Here is an 18104-nt window from a genome sequence, read left to right on the forward strand (position 1 = left end):
ACTTTTTCTTGTCATTATTCCCTAAACAATACAGTATAACAACTATTTACATAGCATTTACATTGTGTTAGGTTTTATACTGTAAGTAATCTAGAGATGATTTAAACGATATGGGAGGATGTGAGTAGGTTATAGGCAAATACTATGCCATTTTATATACGGGACTTGAGCATCTGTGGAATTTGGTATCTGCGGGGGGGGGGGGGGTCACGGAACTAATCCCCCGTGGATATGGAGGGCTGAATGTAGATCTGAATCTGAATGATGCTGATTTACCTTGGTCACTGGGAAGGATTGGTAATTCAGAACATGGTGACATTTCTACAATAATTTGGTGGATGGCTCCTTATCATGGACTTAAATGTGCCACCCTCCCATTGCCTTTCCTTGACTGAGTACATGGATATGAATAATAATAATAATATTTATGGAGAACTTTTAATATAGACACTAGTTCAAAGTGCTTTACAATGGAATAAAGTATAAACATGAAAATAAAAGACAAAGTTGTTAGTTAAAAGCAAGGTGCCTGAAAATGCATGTGTGTATGCTGGTGCACAAAATTTTGTGCATGTGTGTATGCACGGGCGGGTGAAACTGTATATGCATGAGTACGCGAAAGTGTGTATGTGTTTATTTGTGTGCACATGCCTGATTGAAAGAGTGTGTGCTTGTATATGCGTGTGAGAGAGTGAGTCTGTGTTAAGGGAGCCTTTTCTAGTTGGTTGCTGGTGACTACTGGTGTTCCACAAGGGTCTGTTTTGGGATTGATTCTTTTTACGTTGTATACAATAATTTGGAATTGATGGTTTTGGGAGTTCTTTTGCAGGATTCCCTAAAGGTTCATTTGCAGGTTGAGTCTGTGGTGAGGAAGGCAAATGCGATGTTAGCATTCATTTCACAAGCACTGGAATATAAAAGCAAGAATGTAATGTTGAGACTTTATAAAGCACTGGAGAGGTCTTGTGTGCAGTTTTAGGCCCCATGTATAAGAAAGAGTGTTCTCAAACAGGAGGGTTCAAAGGAGGTTCACAAACGTGATTCCAGGATTGACTGGCGTGTCATATGAGAGGTGTTTGATGGCTCTGAGCCTGTATTCACTAGAATTCAGAAGAATGAGGGGTGACCTCATTGAAACCTATCGAATGGTGAAAGGCCTTGATAGAGTGGGTGTAGAGAGAATGTTTCCTATGGTGGGTGTGTTTAAACCAGACACAGCCTCAGAATAGAGGGGACAGCCTTTTAGAACAGAGATGAGGAGGAATTTCTTTACCAGGTAGTGGTGAGTCTGTGGAATACTTTGCCTCAGGCAGCTGTGGAGGCCAAGTCATTATGTATATTTAAGGCAAAGATCGATAGTTTCTTGATTGGTCAAGGCATGAAGGGATACAGGGAGAAGGAAGGAGATTGGGGCTGAGAGGGAAAATGGATCAGCCATGATGAAGTAGCGGAGCAGACTGGAATGGTCAAATGGCCTGATTCTGCTCCTATGTCTTATGGTCTTGTCTGCACATGCACATCTACATGCGCGCACACGCAAGCACCTATGTGCATGCATGCTCACTTTCACGTGTGTCCATGTTCACCTTCGCACGCATTTACAGGTACATATGTATACACACATTGTGTGCGCATATGCATGCTTTCATGGGCATGTACACAATACTTTCATGTGCATGTATAGAAAATTTCACTTGCGTACACACACAAAAATACATAGACGCACAATTTCATGTACACATATATACATATACACACACTTCAAAACACACACACATATATATGTTCACGTGCACATACACACTTTCACACATGTATACACAAACTCTTCCATGCACACACACTTTTGCGTGCACACTATGATCACTGAGGATGACTGAGGCATTCCAACTTTCACTGGAGATGCTCTTGTGCTTTTTTTTTTGCCACAAAGCCGATGTGTACAGTCCAGGTGAAATCTTCAGTGATGTGTATACCGAGGAACTTGAAACTGCTCACCCTCTCAACTGCAGACCCATTGATGTTGATCAGGGTGAGCCTGTTTCCGTTCCTCTTGTAATCCATAATCAGCTCTTTTGTCTTTTGGACATTGAGGGAGAGGTTGTTCTCCTGGCATTACTGTGTCAAGGTGTTAACCTCTTCTCTGTAGGCTATTTCATTGCTGCTAGGAATAAGGCCGATCAAAGTTGTGTCATCTACAAATTTGATCAGCAGATTGGAGCTGTGCGTGGCAGTACCGTCGTGGGTGTAAAGGGAGTAGAGAAGGGCACTCAGGACACAAACCTGGGGGCACCTGTGTTGAGGTTCAGAAGGCAAAGGTGAGTGAGCCCATTCTTACCACCTGTTGGTGATGAGATAAGAAGTCTAGGATCCAGTTACACAAGGTGGGGTCAAGGCGGAGGTCTCCGAGCTTCTTGCCAAGCCTGGAGGGAATTACGGTGTTGAATTCTGAACTGTAGTCCAGGGCAGCTTTCTCATGTAAGCATCCTACTATAGTATTGCTGTAGATAACAAATTCTTATGCTGCCCGGCATTTTGAATATTTTCCTGTGTTTATACTGGAGACTTGGTTGCTACAGGGAGTGGACATAAAGGCATGAAATTATTTTTTAATCCAATGAGTTAACTTTTCAAAAACTTTACTTGCAGAGAACAATGGCCATGAAGTCTTCAATATCAGTTGGTAAGTCTTAGTTTAAATTCAATGTTTACTTCAAACATAGTTTTGTTGATTCCTCTGCTGAAGCAGCTTTTAGAACTTCAAGTTCAAGTTTATTGTCATCCAACAGTGTGTGTGTGTGTGTGTGTGTGTAAGTGTAACCAAATGAAACAATGTTCCTCCAGCCCACAGTGCACCCACAGAACATGTATCACACATAGCAATAAACCAAAACATTACCACAATTAAGTTAATACAATACAATTTAAAATGGATGTGAAGTGCACAACACAGGTAAACAGCTCAGTGTCCCAGTAACAAGACCGCAGTGGTGGGAGGGTATTCATCAGTTTCACAACCTGGGGAAGAAGCTGTTACCCAGTCTGTTCACACTCAACACAAAGTAACATTGCCACAGGTAAATTACCAAATAATAAAGTATATTCTCTTAAATTTTAATCTGTAACCCCTCCCATAAACATCTATATTGATCCTTAATGTGTTGGCATGAGATGAGACCTAGGCTTGTCTGCTCTGTGTGGTTCAAATTTGATATAATTCCAGCAAAAATTACAGGCAATTTGTACATAGGAACAAAAGAAACAGGAGTAGGACCTTATTAATATCCTTCCTGTAATTTGGTGACCAAAATTGCACACAATACTCCAAATTCGGTCTCACCAATGCCTTACCATAACATTCCAACTCTTATACTCAAAACTTTGATTTATAAAGGCCAATGTACCAAAAGCTTTCTTTATGAACCTATCTACCTGTGACGCCACTTTTAGGGAATTTTGTATCTGTATTCCCAGATCCCTCTGTTCTGCACTCCTCAGTGCTCTACCATTTACCTTGTATGTTCTACCTTGGTTTGTCCTTCCAAAGTGCAATACCTCACACTTGTCTGCATTAAACTCCATCTGCCATTTTTCAGCCCATTCCTCCAACTGGTCCAAATCCCTCTGCAAGCTTTGGAAACCTTCCTCACTGTCCACTACACCTCCAATCTTTGTATCATCAGAAAATTTGCTGATCCAATTTACCACATTATCATCTAGATTATTGATATAGATGACAAATAACAATGGACCCAGCACTGATCCCTGTGGCACACCACTAGTCACAGGCCTCCACTCAGAGAAGCAATCCTCCACTACCACTCTCTGGCTTCTCCCATTGAGCCAATGTCTAATCCAATTTACTACCTCACCATGTATACCTAGCGACTGAATCTTCCTAACTAACCTCCCATGCGGGACCTTGTCAAAGGCCTTACTGAAGTCTTATGTAGACAACATCCACTGCCTTCCCTTCATCCACTTTCCTGGTAACCTCCTCGAAAAACTCTAATAGATTTGTTAAACATGACCTACCATGCACAAAGCCATGTTGACTCTCCTTAATAAGTCCCTGTCTATCCAAATACTTGTAGATCCTATCTCTTAGTACTACTTACAATAATTTACCTACTACCAATGTCAAATTTACCGGCCTATAATTTCCCGGATTACTTTTAGAGCCTATTTTAAACAACGGAACAACATGAGCTATCTTCCAATCCTCCGGCACCTCACCTGTGGATACTGACATTTTAAATATATCAGCCAGGGCCCCTGGAATTTCAACACTAGTCTCCTTCAAGGTCCAAGGGAATACCCTGTCAGGTCCTGGGGGTTTATCTACTCTGATTTGCCTCAAATATATAGGCTCCATGACTTCACTACCTGTTTGCCTTATTTCCATTGACTCCATGCTAGTTTCCTCAGTAAATACAGATGCAAAAAACCCATTTAAGATCTCCCCCATTTCTTTTGGTTCCATACATAGCCGACCACTCTGATCTTCAAGAGGACCAATTTTATCCCTTACTATTATTTTGCTCTTGATATACCCATAGAAGCTCTTTGGATTATCCTTCACCTTGACTGCCAAAGCTATCTCATGTCTTTTAGCCCTCCTGATGTCTTTCATAAGTATTTTTTTGCACTTTTTATACTCCTCAAGTACTTTATTTGCTCCCTGTTTCCTATACATGTCATACATCTCTCTCCTCTTCTTTATCAGAGTTCCAATATCCCTAGAGAACCAAGGTTCCTTATTCTTACTCACTTTGCCTTTAATCCTGACAGCAACATACAAACTCTGCACTCTCAAAATTTCTCCTTTGAAGGCCTCCCACTTACCAATCACATCCTTGCCAGAGAACAACCTGTCCCAATCCACACTTTTTAGATCCTTTCTCATTTCTTCAAATTTGGCCTTTTTCCAGTTTAGAACCTCAACCCGAGGACCAGATCTATCTTTATCCATGATCAAGTTGAAACTAATGGTGTTATGATCACTAGAACCAAAGTGTTCCCCTACACATACTTCCGTCACCTGTCCCAACTCATTTCCTAATAAGAGATTTAATATTGCATTCTCTCTAGTTGGTACCTCTATATATTGATTTAGAAAACTTTCCTGAGCATATTTTACAAACTCTAACCCATCTAGACCTTTAACAGTATTGGAGTTCCAATCAATATGTGGAAAATTAAAATCCCCTACTATCACAACTTTATGTTTCCTGCAGTTGTCTGCCATCTCTCTGCAGATTTGCTCCTCCAATTCTCGCTGACTATTGGGTGGTCTATAATACAACCCCACTGATGTGGTCATACCTTTCCTGTTTCTCAGCTCCACCCATATGACCTCGGTAGACAAGCCCTCTAATATGTCCTGCCTGAGCAGTGAACACTTTTCTCCTCATCTGCCCATCACCAACCTGCCTGTGGATCCCCTCCTCTCCTTTCTCCTATGACTCGCTCTCTTCTCCTATCAGATTCTTTCTTCTTCAGCCCTTTTCCTCTTCCATTTGTCCCCTCTCAGCTTCTTACATTATCCCCCCTCCCCCATCTTCCCACCTTCCCCTCTCACCTGGTCTCTGCTATCACCTGCCAGCGTGTACTTCTTCCCTTCCCCCACCTTTTTATTCTGGCTTTTTCCCCCTTCCTTTCCAGTCCTGATGAAGGGTCTTGGCCCAAAACATCAACTGTTTATTCACCTCCATGGATGCTGCCTGACCTGTTGAGTTCCTCCAGCATTTTGTGTGGGTTGCTCTGGATTTCCAGCATCTACAGAAAGATCAAATTTCAAAGCAAAATTTATTATCAGAGTAGATAGATGTCACCATATACAATTTGAGATTCTTTTTCTGTGGGCACACTTAGCAAATCTATTGAGCAGTAACTGTAAATAGGGTCTGTACACTATAAACATCAGGAACTGTGAACTGTAAACAAACTGTGCAAATGCAGATAATAAATAAATAGCAATAAATAACGAGCATGAAATAACAAAATAAGAGTCCTTAAATGAGTGTAGTTATCCCCTTTTTCAACCATCAGAGCCTGATGGTTGAGGGGTAGTTCTTAAACCTGGTGGTGTGAGTCCTGAGGCACTAATATCTGATGGCAGCAGTGAGAAAAGTGTATGGCCTGGGTGGTGAGAATCTTTGATAATGGATCAACACACACAAAGTGCTGAGGAACTTAACTGGCCTGGCAGCGTCTGTGGAAACCCTTCGGCAGGACTGGAGATAAAAAAGCTGAGGAGTAGATTTAAAAGGTGGCAGGAGGTTCATTACCAGAAGTTCAAGAAATCGATGTTCATGCCATCAGGTGGAGGCTACCCAAACAGAAAATAAGGTGTTGTTCCTCCAACCTAAGTGTGGCCGTATCACAATAGTGGATAGACATACTGGAATGGGAACGGGAAGTGGAGTTAAAATGGGTGGCCACTGGGAGATCTCATTTGTTCTGGCGGATGGAGTGGAGATGCTTGGCGAAGCGGTGTCCTAATCTATATCAGGTCTCATCGATGTACAGGAGGCCACACCAGAAGCACCGAACACAGTAAATGAGTCCAACAGTTTCACAAATGAAGTGTCACCTCACCAAGAAGGACTGTTTAAGGCCCTGGATGGATGTGAGGGAGGAGGTGTAGGGGCAGGTGAAGCACTTGTTCTGCTTGCAAGGATAAGTACCAAGAGGAAAATCAGTGGGGACAGATGAATGGACGAGGGAGTCACGTAGGGAATAATCCCTGCGGAAAGCATAAAGTGGGGCGGTGGGTGCTTGGTGGTAGGATCCCATTGGACGTGGCGGAGGTTTTGGAGAGTTATGTGCTGGACACGGAGGCTGATGGGGTGGTTGGTGAGGACAAGAGGAACCCTATCCTTGGGTAACATATGTGAAATGGAAGAAATACGGTCGAGGGCAACATTGATGGTGGAATAAGGGAAGCCCCTTTTTTTGAAAAAGGATGACATTTCCATCGTTGCAGAATGAAAAGCCTCATCCTGAGAGCAGATGAAAATTTGTTGATGATACAAAGATTGGAGGTGTACTAGACAATGAGGAAGGTTTTCGAAGCTTGCAGAGGGATTTGGACCAGCTGGAAAAATGGGCTGAAAAATGGCAGATGGAGTTGAATAGAGTGAAGTGTGAGGTATTGCACTTTGGAAGGACAAACCAAAGTAGAACGTTAAAGGTAAATGGTAGGGCACTGAGGAGTGCAGTAGAATAGTGAGATTTAGGAATGCAGATACAAAATTCCCTAGAAGTGGCGTCACAGGTAGATAGGGTCGTAAAGAGAGCTTTTGGTACATTGGCCTTTATAAATCAAAGTATTGAGTATAAGAGTTGGAATGTTATAGTGAGCTTGTATAAGGCATTGGTGAGGCCGAATTTGGAGTATTGTGTGCAGTTTTGGTCACCTAATTACAGGAAGGATATTAATAAGGTTGAAAGAGTGCAGAGAAGGTTTACAAGGATGTTGCTGGGACTTGAGAAACTGAGTTACAGAGAAAGGTTGAATAGGTTAGGACTTTATTCCCTGGAGTGTAGAAGATGAGGGGTGATTTGATAGAGGTGTATACAATTATGATGGGTAAAGATAGAGTGAATGCAAGCAGGCTTTTTCCACTGAGGCTCGTGGAGAAAAAAATCAAAGGACATGGGTTAAGGGTGAAGGGGGCAAAGTTTAAAGGGAACATTAGGGAGGGCTTCTTCACGCAGAGAGTGGTGGGAGTGTGGAATGAGCTGCCAGATGAAGTGGTGAATGAGGGCTCAGTTTTGACATTTAAGAAAAACTTGGACAGGTATATGGGTGAGAGGGGTATGGAGGGATGTGGTGCAGGTGCAGGTCAGTTGGATTAGGCAGGAGAATGGTTCGGCACAGCCAAGTAGGGCCAAAAGGCCTGTTTCTCTGCTGTAATGTTCTATGGTTCTATGCAGTGGAGACAGAGGAATTAAGAAAAGGGGATGGCGTTTTTACAAGTAGTAGAGTGGGATGAGGTGTGGTCCAGGTAGCTGTGAGAGTCCGTGGGTTTGTTGGTGGATGAGCTGTCTCTGGAGATAGAGACAGTGAGATCGAAGAAAGGGGAGGGAGGTGTCGGAAATGGGCCAGGTGGAAGCTGGAGGCAAAGTGGATGAAGTCGATAAGTTCAGTACAGGTGCAGGAAGCAGCATCAATGCAGTTGTCACTGTAGCGCAGGAAAAGTGCGGAACAGTCACCAGTGTAGGCTTGGAACAGACTGTTCACGTAGCCGACAAACAGGCAGGCATAGCTGGGACCCATGCGAGTGCCCGTGGCTACCCTTATTGTTTGAAGGAAGCGGGAGGAGTCAAAGCAGAAATTATTGAGAGTGAGGACAAGTTCCACTCGGCGGAGGAGAGTGTTGGAGGAGGGTAACTGGTTAGGCCTGGTGTCCAGAAAAAAAAGCGGAGAGCTTTGAGGCCTTCCTGGTGGGGGATGGAGGTGTACAGGGACTGGACATTCATAGTGAAAATAAGATGATCAAGGCCAGGGAACTTGAAATCCTTGAAAAGATCAAAAGTGTGTGAGGTGTCACGGATGTAGGTAGGAAGGGACTAAAACAGAATCGAGGTATACAGATATGAGTTCAGTGGGGCAGAAACAAGCTGAAACAATGGGTCTTCCTGGACAAGCGGGTCTGTGGGTCTTGGGTAGGAGGTAGAAACGGTAGGTGCGGGGTGCAGGAACTATGAGGTTGGTGGTGGTGGATGGGAAATCCCCAGAGTCAATAAAGGACCTCCCCAACCTTCTCCGCCTCCAGGCACATGTTGCCCTCTTTATCCTTTAGCGGTCCCACCTTTGTTCTCGTCATCCTCCTATTCTTCACATACATATAGAACTCCTTGGGGTTCTCCTTAATCCTACATGCCAAGGCCTTCTTATGCCCCCTTCGAGCTCTCCCAAGTCCTTTCTTATGTTCCTTCCTGGCTACCCTGTACTTCCCATGAGCCCCTCCTGCTTCTTGTATCTAATATATGCTTCCTTTTTCCTCTTGACGAGTTGCCTCACATGTTTTGTCAGCCACGGGACCCTTTCCTACCATTTTTACCTTGCTTCAGTGGGACAAACCTACCCAGAATCCAGCTCAAGTGGTCCCTAAACTTCTCCCACATTACTTATGTACTTTCCCCTTTGAACATCTGTTTCCAATTTACTTTTGCTAATTCCTGCCTCATCCCTTCAAAGTTAGCCCTTCCCCAGTTAAGCACTTTACCATTTCGTCTGATTTTATCCCTTTCCATAGCTATGCTGAAGCTAAAGGACTTGTGGTCACTTTCACCAAAATGCTCCTCCACCAAGAGGTTTGTCACCTGACCAGGTTCATTACCCAGAACTAGATCCAGTATAGCCTCTCCTCTTATCGGCCGGTCCACATACTGTGTCAGGAATCCTTCTTGGACACTCCTGACAAATTCACCCCCTTGCACTCGTGAGGTGCCAGTCAATATGAGGGAAGTTGAAATCTCCCATAACTACTACCCTGTATTTCCTGCACCATTCTAAAATCTGCCTGCTTATCTGCTCCTCGGTGTCCCGAGGGCTATTTGGGGGTCTATAGACTACTCCCAACACAGTGATTGATCTCTTCGTATTACTGACTTCCACCCACACAGACTCAGTCCTCCCTTTCTGTCGCCGTGATACTATACCTGACCAGCAATGCCACTCCCCCCACCCCCCCTTTTCTACCTCCCATCATATTCCTTTTCAGACACCTGAACCCCGCCGGGACCTGCATCATCCAATCCTGCCCTTCCTCCAACCAAGTTTCAATAACGGCCACAACATCGTAGTTCCATGTACTAATCCATGCACTGAGTTCATCCTCCTTGTTCCTAATAGTCCTAGCATTGAAATAGACACATTTCAACACCTTTAACTGGCTACAATTATTTTCTGTCCCCTGCCTGTCCTTCCTCATCAACTCAGAACTCTGAGCATCGTGCCCTTGTCCTTCTACCTTAATCCCTGCACTCACATTCTGATTCCCACCCCCCGCCGAACTAGTTTAAACCCTCCCCAACAGCTCTGTCAAACCTGCCTGCCAGGATATTGGTCCCCCGGGATTCAAGTGCAACCCGTCCTTATTGTACAGGTCACCCCCACCCCAAAAGAGGTCCCAATGATCCAGAAATCTGAATCCCTGCCCCTGCTCCAATCCCTCAGCCATGCATTTATCCTCCACCTCATTCTATTCCTATTCTCACTGTCGCGTGGCATTGGCAGTAATCCTGAGATTACTACCTTTGAGGCCCTGCTTCTCAACTTCCTTCCTAACTCCCTGAAGTCTTCTTTCAGGACCTCTTCCCTTTTCCTACCTATGTCATTTGTACCAATATGTACTACGACCTCTGGCTGCGCTCCCTCCCCCCGCAGGATATCTTGGACGCGATCAGAAACATCCCGGACCCTGGCACCTGAGAGGCAAACTACCATCCGAGTTTCTTTCCTGCATCCACAGAATCGCCTGTCTGACCCCCTGACTATAGAGTCCCCTATCACTACTGCCTTTCTCTTCTTTTCCCTACCCTTCTGAGTCACAGGGCCAGACTCTGTGCCAGAGGCACAGTCACTGTCACTTCCCCAGGTAGGCTGTCCCCCTCAACAGTACTCAAACAGGAGTACTTGTTGTCAAGGGGTACAGCCACAGCGGTACTCTCTAGTACCTGACTCTTCCCCTTCCCCCTCCTGACTGTGACCATTTCTCTGTCTCCCGTGGCCCTGGAGTGACCACTTGTCGGTAACTCCTCTCTATCACCTCCTCACTCTCCCTGACCAGACGAAGGTCATCGAGCTGCAGCTCCAGTTTCCTAACTCGGTGCCTTAGGAGTTGCATCTCGATGCACCGGGTGCAGATGTGGCTATCCGGGGGGCTGGGAGACTCCAGAACCTCCCACATCTGACACCGACCACAGAAAACTGGCCTCACACACATACTACCTCCTTTTGCAATCAACAACTGCCTCACCTCGTCCCGTTACTGCAGAAGCCCATTGAGCTAAAGCCCTTTCACTCAGCTGCCTCTCACTCCACCTCTGACTCCTGACTCCACCTCTGATCCTCCAATGATTACTAGCTCACGGATTTCTGGTTTCCCTCTCCTGAAGTCTACAGTCAGAAGCTCTTGTGTTTCCTGTGCTTCTGTGATGTTATTATTCAATCAAATGTTGGTGAATCGTGCAGTTCTGCACCTGAAAGGATCTGCAGTTTTAGTTTCAAACTGAGATTGATGTGTTTCTGGATATTAAAGGCATCAAGGCATTGTTGTGTGCTGATCTTGTTGGATGACAGAACGGGATTGCAGACTCTTTTGCATTCATTTGTCATGCCTTTCTATTCCACAATTCACTCTAATGTGTTGCCTCCAGTCCCCTGAATGCTGATACTATCAAACAGCTTCTTATGTGCCTCTTGTATAAAACATTGGACTTTTTCTGGCCCATTGTGCCCACGTTGCCCAATTACACCCATGTGACGATGAACCTACTAACCCATATGTCTTTAGAATGTGGGAGGAAACCCACATGGACATGGGGAGAATGTACAAACGCCACAGTACCTTGCTGCCCAGAACTGGATTGATTTCTTTCCTCCAAAACTAGACTGATTTTTGGGAAATTAAATTTGACCTACATCTAATTCTTATTAGGAATTTACTCTGTCAAAACTGCTCAATAGGTCCCATCACTGAAATGTTCCCACAATCAATGGAGTCACTTTCAAGAACTCTTCATCTAATTTTCTCAATATTTATTGCTTGCTTGCTTGCTTGCTTGCTTGCTTATTTATTTATTTATTTATTTATCTATCTATCTATCTATCTATCTATTTATCTATCTATCTATCCATTTATTTATTTATTTATTTATCTATTTATCTATTTATTTATTTATTTATTTATTTATTAATTATTGATTCTTCTTCATGCACTTGCACAGTTTGTTGTCTTCTATGCTCTAGTTGAACACCCTAGTTGGGTGGTCCTTCATTGATTCTGTTAGTTATTATTCAATAGATTTATTGAGTATGCCCACAAGAAATTGAACCTTGGGGTTGTATATGGTTGCATACTGTATATATACTTTGATAATAAAAATTTACTCTGAAAGGTAAGCAAGGGAGTTTAAAGATTTGTCACATGTACATCAAAACTTAAAATTAAATGCTTTGCTTGTGTCAACAACCAACACAGTCCAAGAATTTTCTGGGGCAGCCCACAAGTGTTGCCACGCTTGCAGTGCCAACATAGCATGCCCACAACTCACTAACACTACTCCATATGTCTTTGGAATTTGGGTGGAAACTGGAATACCTGGAGGAATCCCACACAGTTGCAGGAAGAATATACAAACTCCTTACAGCCAGCTGTGGGCATTGAACCCGGATCAATGACGATGTGAAGTGTTACTCTACCTGCTATGCTACTGTGTCGACCCTTTTTCCCCAGTGCCTAGTTTTATCCTTCTGTTGACACTACCAAACAGAGCACCTCTCTCAGAGGGAGCTAAAAGAGAAGTATTTGAATAATGTTCAAACAATGTTAGATAGATTCATGAGCAAATCCAACCGGCTGAAGGATATCAGTAGGGCAGGCAGCATCTCTGAAGATGGTCAACGTTTCAGATTGAGACCCCGCATCGGGATTGATAGATATATGATAAGCAAAGGTATGAAGGGTTGCCATGGGTGGGCAGGAATGCGGAATTGAGATTACAATCATTGCCATCACTACCATCATTTTGCATTACAATTGGTTGTGATTGTATTGAAGTCTAGGCTTGAATGGCTATGTGGCTTACTCTTGCTATTAATCAATATCTTGCACGTCTGAATGTCAAATTGCTGCTTATGGGAGTTCGCTTTGCAAAAAATAAGTGCTGCATTAGCTACAGTACAACAGCAACTACACTTTGGTTCTAAGAACTTTTGGGATGTTACAACATAGAACATTATGCTCAAGTACAGGGCCCTTCAGCCCACAATGTTTTGCCAACCTTTTAACTTACTCTTAAGATCAATTTAACACTTCCCTCTCATTTGTCTATCATCCATGTGCCTATTTAAGAGTTTCCTCCTAAACAGATGTACTGTTTTGGATACTGTTGGGGGAGATGTCTCATTAGGGGAAGGCAGCAGCAGCCGAGTTCATTGCACCATGGGTGGCTCTGTGGCACAGGAGGGAAGGAAAAGGAGTGGGAGAGCTATAGTGATAGGGGATTCGATTGTAAGGGGAATAGATAGGCGTTTCTGCGGCCACAAACGAGACTCCAGGATGGTATGTTGCCTCCCTGGTGCAAGGGTCAAGGATGTCTCTGAGCGGCTGCAGGACATTCTGGAGTGGGAGAGTGAACAGCCAGTGGTCGTGGTGCACATAGGTACCAACGATATAGGTAAAAAATGGGATGAGGTCCTACAAGGTGAATTTAGGGAGTTAGGAGATAAACTAAAAAGTAGGACCACAAAGGTAATAATCTCTGGATTACTACCAGTGCCATGTGCTAGTCAGAGTAGAAATAGGAGGATATTTCAGATGAATATGTGGCTTGAAAAATGGTGCAAGGGGGAGGGATTCAAATTTCTGGGGCATTGGAACCAGTTCCGGGGGAGGTAGGACCGGTATAAACAGGACGGTCTGCACCTGGGCTGGACTGGAACCAATGTCCTAGGGGGAGCATTTGCTACTGCTGTTCAGGAGGCTTTAAACTAATGTGGCAGGGGGATGGGAACAAGTGCAGAGAGACAGAGGGGTGTAAAATGAGGGTAGAAGCAAAAAGTAGTAAGGTGAAAAGTAAAAGTGGCAGGCAGGCAAATCCAGGGCAAAAAGCAAAAAGAGCCACTTTTCAACATAATTGTATAAGGGCTAAGAGTGTTGTAAAAACAAGCCTGAAGGCTTTGTGTGTCAATGCGAGGAGCATTTGTAACAAGGTGGATGAATTGAATGTGCAGATAGTTATTAATGAGTATGATATAGTTGGGATCACAGAGAAATGGCTCCAGGGTGACCAAGGATGGGAGCTCAACATCCAGGGATATTCAATGTTCAGGAGGGGTAGACAGAAAAGAAAAGAAGGTGGGGTAGCATTGCTGGTTAGAGAGGAGATTAACGCAATAGAAAGGAAGGACATTAGCCTGGAGGATGTGGAATCAATATGGGTAGAACTGCATAACACTAAGGGGCAGAAAATGCTGGTGGGAGTTGTGTACAGGCCACCTAACAGTAGTAGTGAGGTTGGGGATGCATTAAACAGGAAATTAGAAATGCGTGCAAAAAAGGAACAGTAGTTATAATGGGTGACTTCAATCTACATATCGATTGGGTGAACCAAATTGGTAAGGGTGCTGAGGAAGAGGATTTCTTGGAATGTATGCGGGATGGTTTTCCGAACCAACATGTCGAGAAACAAACTAGAGAGCAGGCCATTCTAGATTGGGTATTGAGCAATGAGGAAGGGTTAGTTAGCAATCTTGTAGGTAAGAGTGACCATAATATGGTGGAATTCTTCACTAAGATGGAGAGTGACATAGTTAATTCAGAAACAAAGGTTCTGAACTTAAAGAAGGGTAACTTTGAAGGTATGAGACGTGAATTAGCTAAGATAGACTGGCAAATGATACTTAAAGGGTTGACGGTGGATATGCAATGGCAAGCATTTAAAGATCGCATGGATGAACTGCAACAATTGTTCACCCCACTTTGGCAAAAGAAGAAACCAGGGAAGGTAGTGCACCCGTGGCTGACAAGGGAAATTAGGGATAGTATCGTCCAAAGAAGAGACATATAAATTAGCAAAAAAAAAGCGGCACACCTGAGGACTGGGAGAAATTCAGAGACCAGCAGAGGAGGACAAAGGGCTTAATTAGGAAAGGGAAAAAAGATTATGAGAGAAAGTTGGCAGGGAACATAAAAACTGACTGTAAAAGCTTTTATAGATACATGAAAAGAAAAAGATGGGTCAAGACAAATGTAGGTCCTTTACAGTCAGAAACAGGTGAATTGATCATAGGGAACAAAGACGTGGCAGACCAATTGGATGACTACTTTGGTTCTGTCTTCACTAAGGAGGACATAAATAATCTTCCGGAAATAGTAAGGGACCGAGGGTCCAGTGAGATGGAGGAACTGAGGGAAATACATGTTAGTAGGGAAGTGGTGTTAGGTAAATTGAAGGGATTAAAGGCAGATAAATCCCCAGGGCCAGATGATCTGCATCCCAGAGTGCTTAAGGAAGTAGCCCAAGAAATAGTGGATGCATTAGTGATAATTTTTCTAAACTGCTTAGATTCTGGATTAGTTCCTTAGAATTGGAGGGTGGCTAATGTAACCCCACTTTTTACAAAAGCAGGGAGAGAGAAACCCGGGGAATTATAGACCGATGAGTCTGACATCGGTGGTGGGGAAAATGCTAGAGTCGGTTATCGAAGATGTGATAACAGCACATTTGGAAAGAGGTGAAATCATTGGACAAAGTCAGCATGGATTTGTGAAAGGAAAACCATGTCTGACGAATCTTATAGAATTTTTTGAAGATGTAACTGGTAGAGTGGATAGGAGAGAGCCAGTGGATGTGGTATATTTAGATTTTCAAAAGGCTTTTGACAAGGTCCCACACAGGAGATTAGTGTGCAAACTTAAAGCACACGGTATTGGGGGTATAGTATTGATGTGGTTAGAGAATTGGTTGGCAGACAGGAAGCAAAGAGTGGGAGTAAACGGGACCTTTTCAGAATGGCAGGCAGTGACTAGTGGGGTACCGCAAGGCTCAGTGCTGGGACCCCAGTTGTTCACAATATATATTAATGATTTAGACGAGGGAATTAAATGCAGCATCTCCAAGTTTGCGGATGACACGAAGCTGGGCGGCGGTGTTAGCTGTGAGGAGGATGCTAAGAAGATGCAGGGTGAATTGGATAGGTTAGGTGAGTGGGCAAATTCATGGCAGATGCAATTTAATGTGGATAAATGTGAGGTTATCCACTTTGGTTGCAAGAACAGGAAAACAGATTATTATCTGAACGGTGGCCGATTAGGAAAAGGGGAGGTGCAACGAGACCTGGGTTTCATTGTACACCAGTCATTGAAGGTGGGCATGCAAGTACAGCAGGCGGTGAAAAAGGCAAATGGTATGTTGGCATTCATAGCAAAAGGATTTGAGTACAGGAGCAGGGAGGTTCTACTGCAGTTGTACAAGGCCTTGGTGAGACCGCACCTAGAGTATTGTGTGAAGTTTTGGTCCCCTAATCTGAGGAAAGACATTCTTGCCGTAGAGGGAGTACAGCGAAGGTTCACCAGATTGATTCCTGGGATGGCAGGACTTTAATATGAAGAAAGACTGGATCGACTAGGCTTATACTCACTGGAATTTAGAAGATTGAGGGGGGATCTTATAGAAACGTATAAAATTCTAAAGGGATTGGACAGGCTAGATGCAGGAAGATTGTTTCCGATGTTGGGGAAGTGCAGAACGAGGGGTCGCAGTTTAAGGATAAAGGAGAAGCCTTTTAAGACCGAGATGAGGAAAAACTTCTTCACACAGAGAGTGGTGAATCTGTGGAATTCTCTGCTACAGGAAACAGTTGAGGCTGGTTCATTGGCTATATTTAAGAGGAAGTTAGATATGGCCCTTGTGGCTAAAGGGATCAAGGGGTATGGAGAGAAAGCAGTTACAGGGTTCTGAGTTGGATGATCAGCCATGATCATACTGAATGGCGGTGCAGGCTCGAAGGGCCGAATGGTCTACTCCTGCACCTGTTTTCTATGTTTCTACGTTTCTATGTTTCTGAAATGTTCCGAATGTATCTTAAACACAAAGTACACTGCAGATGCTGGGGTCAAAGCAACACGTACAACACGCTGGAGGAACTCAGCAGGTCGGGCAGCATCCGTGGAAATGAGCAGTCAACGTTTCATCAACGCCCTGACGAAGGGTCTCGGCCTGAAATGTTGACTGCTCGTTTCCATGGATGCTGCCTGTCCTGCTGAGTTCCTCCAGCGTGTTGTGCGTGTTCCTAATGTATCTGCCTCTATCACCACCCCTGGCACTTAGTCCATGCACTTAGCGCACTCTGTGTATTTAAAAAAAAAACAAACCTACATACAAACCACCCAACTTCTTACACCTCCTCCCCTATACTTTCCTCCTATCACCTTTAAGTTTTTCCCCTTGTATTAGTAAATTCTGCTCTGGAAAATGTCTCTGGCTCTACATTCAATCTATGCCTCTTGTCATCTTGCACAATTCAATCAAGTCACTTCTCATCCTCCTTCGCTTCAAAGTGAAAAACCCAGCCTATCCTCATAAGACATGCTCTCTAATCGAGGCAGCATCCGGTAAGCAATGTATATGGCAAGACTGTGTAATCTAAGTTATCTGATAGCGAAGACTGAAGTTAATGTGTTTTGCATCCTGTTCATCTTTGATGCTTCTCTTCCCTTCTTGACCTTTTCAGGAGAGATGGCTTTTGACTGGTGCAGGATGCCCTCAGAATGTTACCTGCAGCACTGCCACCTCGCCTTTATACACGTGTTTGATGAGCTGCTCTTCAAACAACAGCACGAGCCAACACGTTACCTCAGGTGGGCCCAGGAGGGACTGCTGCTGAGTCAGAAAGTGTAAGTTTATTTAAACGATCGACACACATCACATCTGTGTGAACAACAGCTTGAACTAGAGATTGAATCAAACCCACATAGAGTCATAGAGCACTTCACCATAGGCCCATTTAGGTCTATGGCCCATTTAGTCCACGTTCATCTCTTATTCTCCGAGTTCCATCTATACACACCTGGATCATATTTCTCCCATCAACTATTACGGGTAATTTTCTGAAGAACTACTGACATTCATTTTGGAGTGCAGTTACACCAGGATTGACCACTCTGGTATTTTATTCAAGTTATTTTACATTTCTGCACTTATTGTACTTTGGGGGTCATCACAGTTGAATTTACAGAGTCTTATAGCACAGAGACAGGCTCTTCAGCCCAACTGCTCCATGCTGACTAAGACTCCCATCTAAGTGAGTTCCATTTTCCTGTGTTTGCCCCATATCCTACTAAACATTTCCTATCTGTGTTTTTGTC

At 43.9% G+C, this 18104-nt stretch overlaps 1 protein-coding gene across 1 annotated transcript in view; it reads left to right on the top strand.

The window, feature by feature from the left end:
- LOC132385074 (E3 ubiquitin-protein ligase TTC3-like) overlaps positions 1-18104 on the top strand; it is a 277705-nt gene that overhangs the window by 4822 nt on the left and 254779 nt on the right. The window contains exons 2-3 of the mRNA XM_059956787.1: positions 2650-2683; positions 17471-17633. Coding sequence (XP_059812770.1) covers positions 2656-2683; positions 17471-17633 — 191 coding nt within the window. The 5' untranslated portion in view covers positions 2650-2655. The remainder of the gene's footprint in view (positions 1-2649; positions 2684-17470; positions 17634-18104) is intronic.

The sequence above is a fragment of the Hypanus sabinus genome, chromosome X2, assembly GCF_030144855.1.
Source record: "Hypanus sabinus isolate sHypSab1 chromosome X2, sHypSab1.hap1, whole genome shotgun sequence".
Classification (NCBI taxonomy): domain Eukaryota; kingdom Metazoa; phylum Chordata; class Chondrichthyes; order Myliobatiformes; family Dasyatidae; genus Hypanus; species Hypanus sabinus.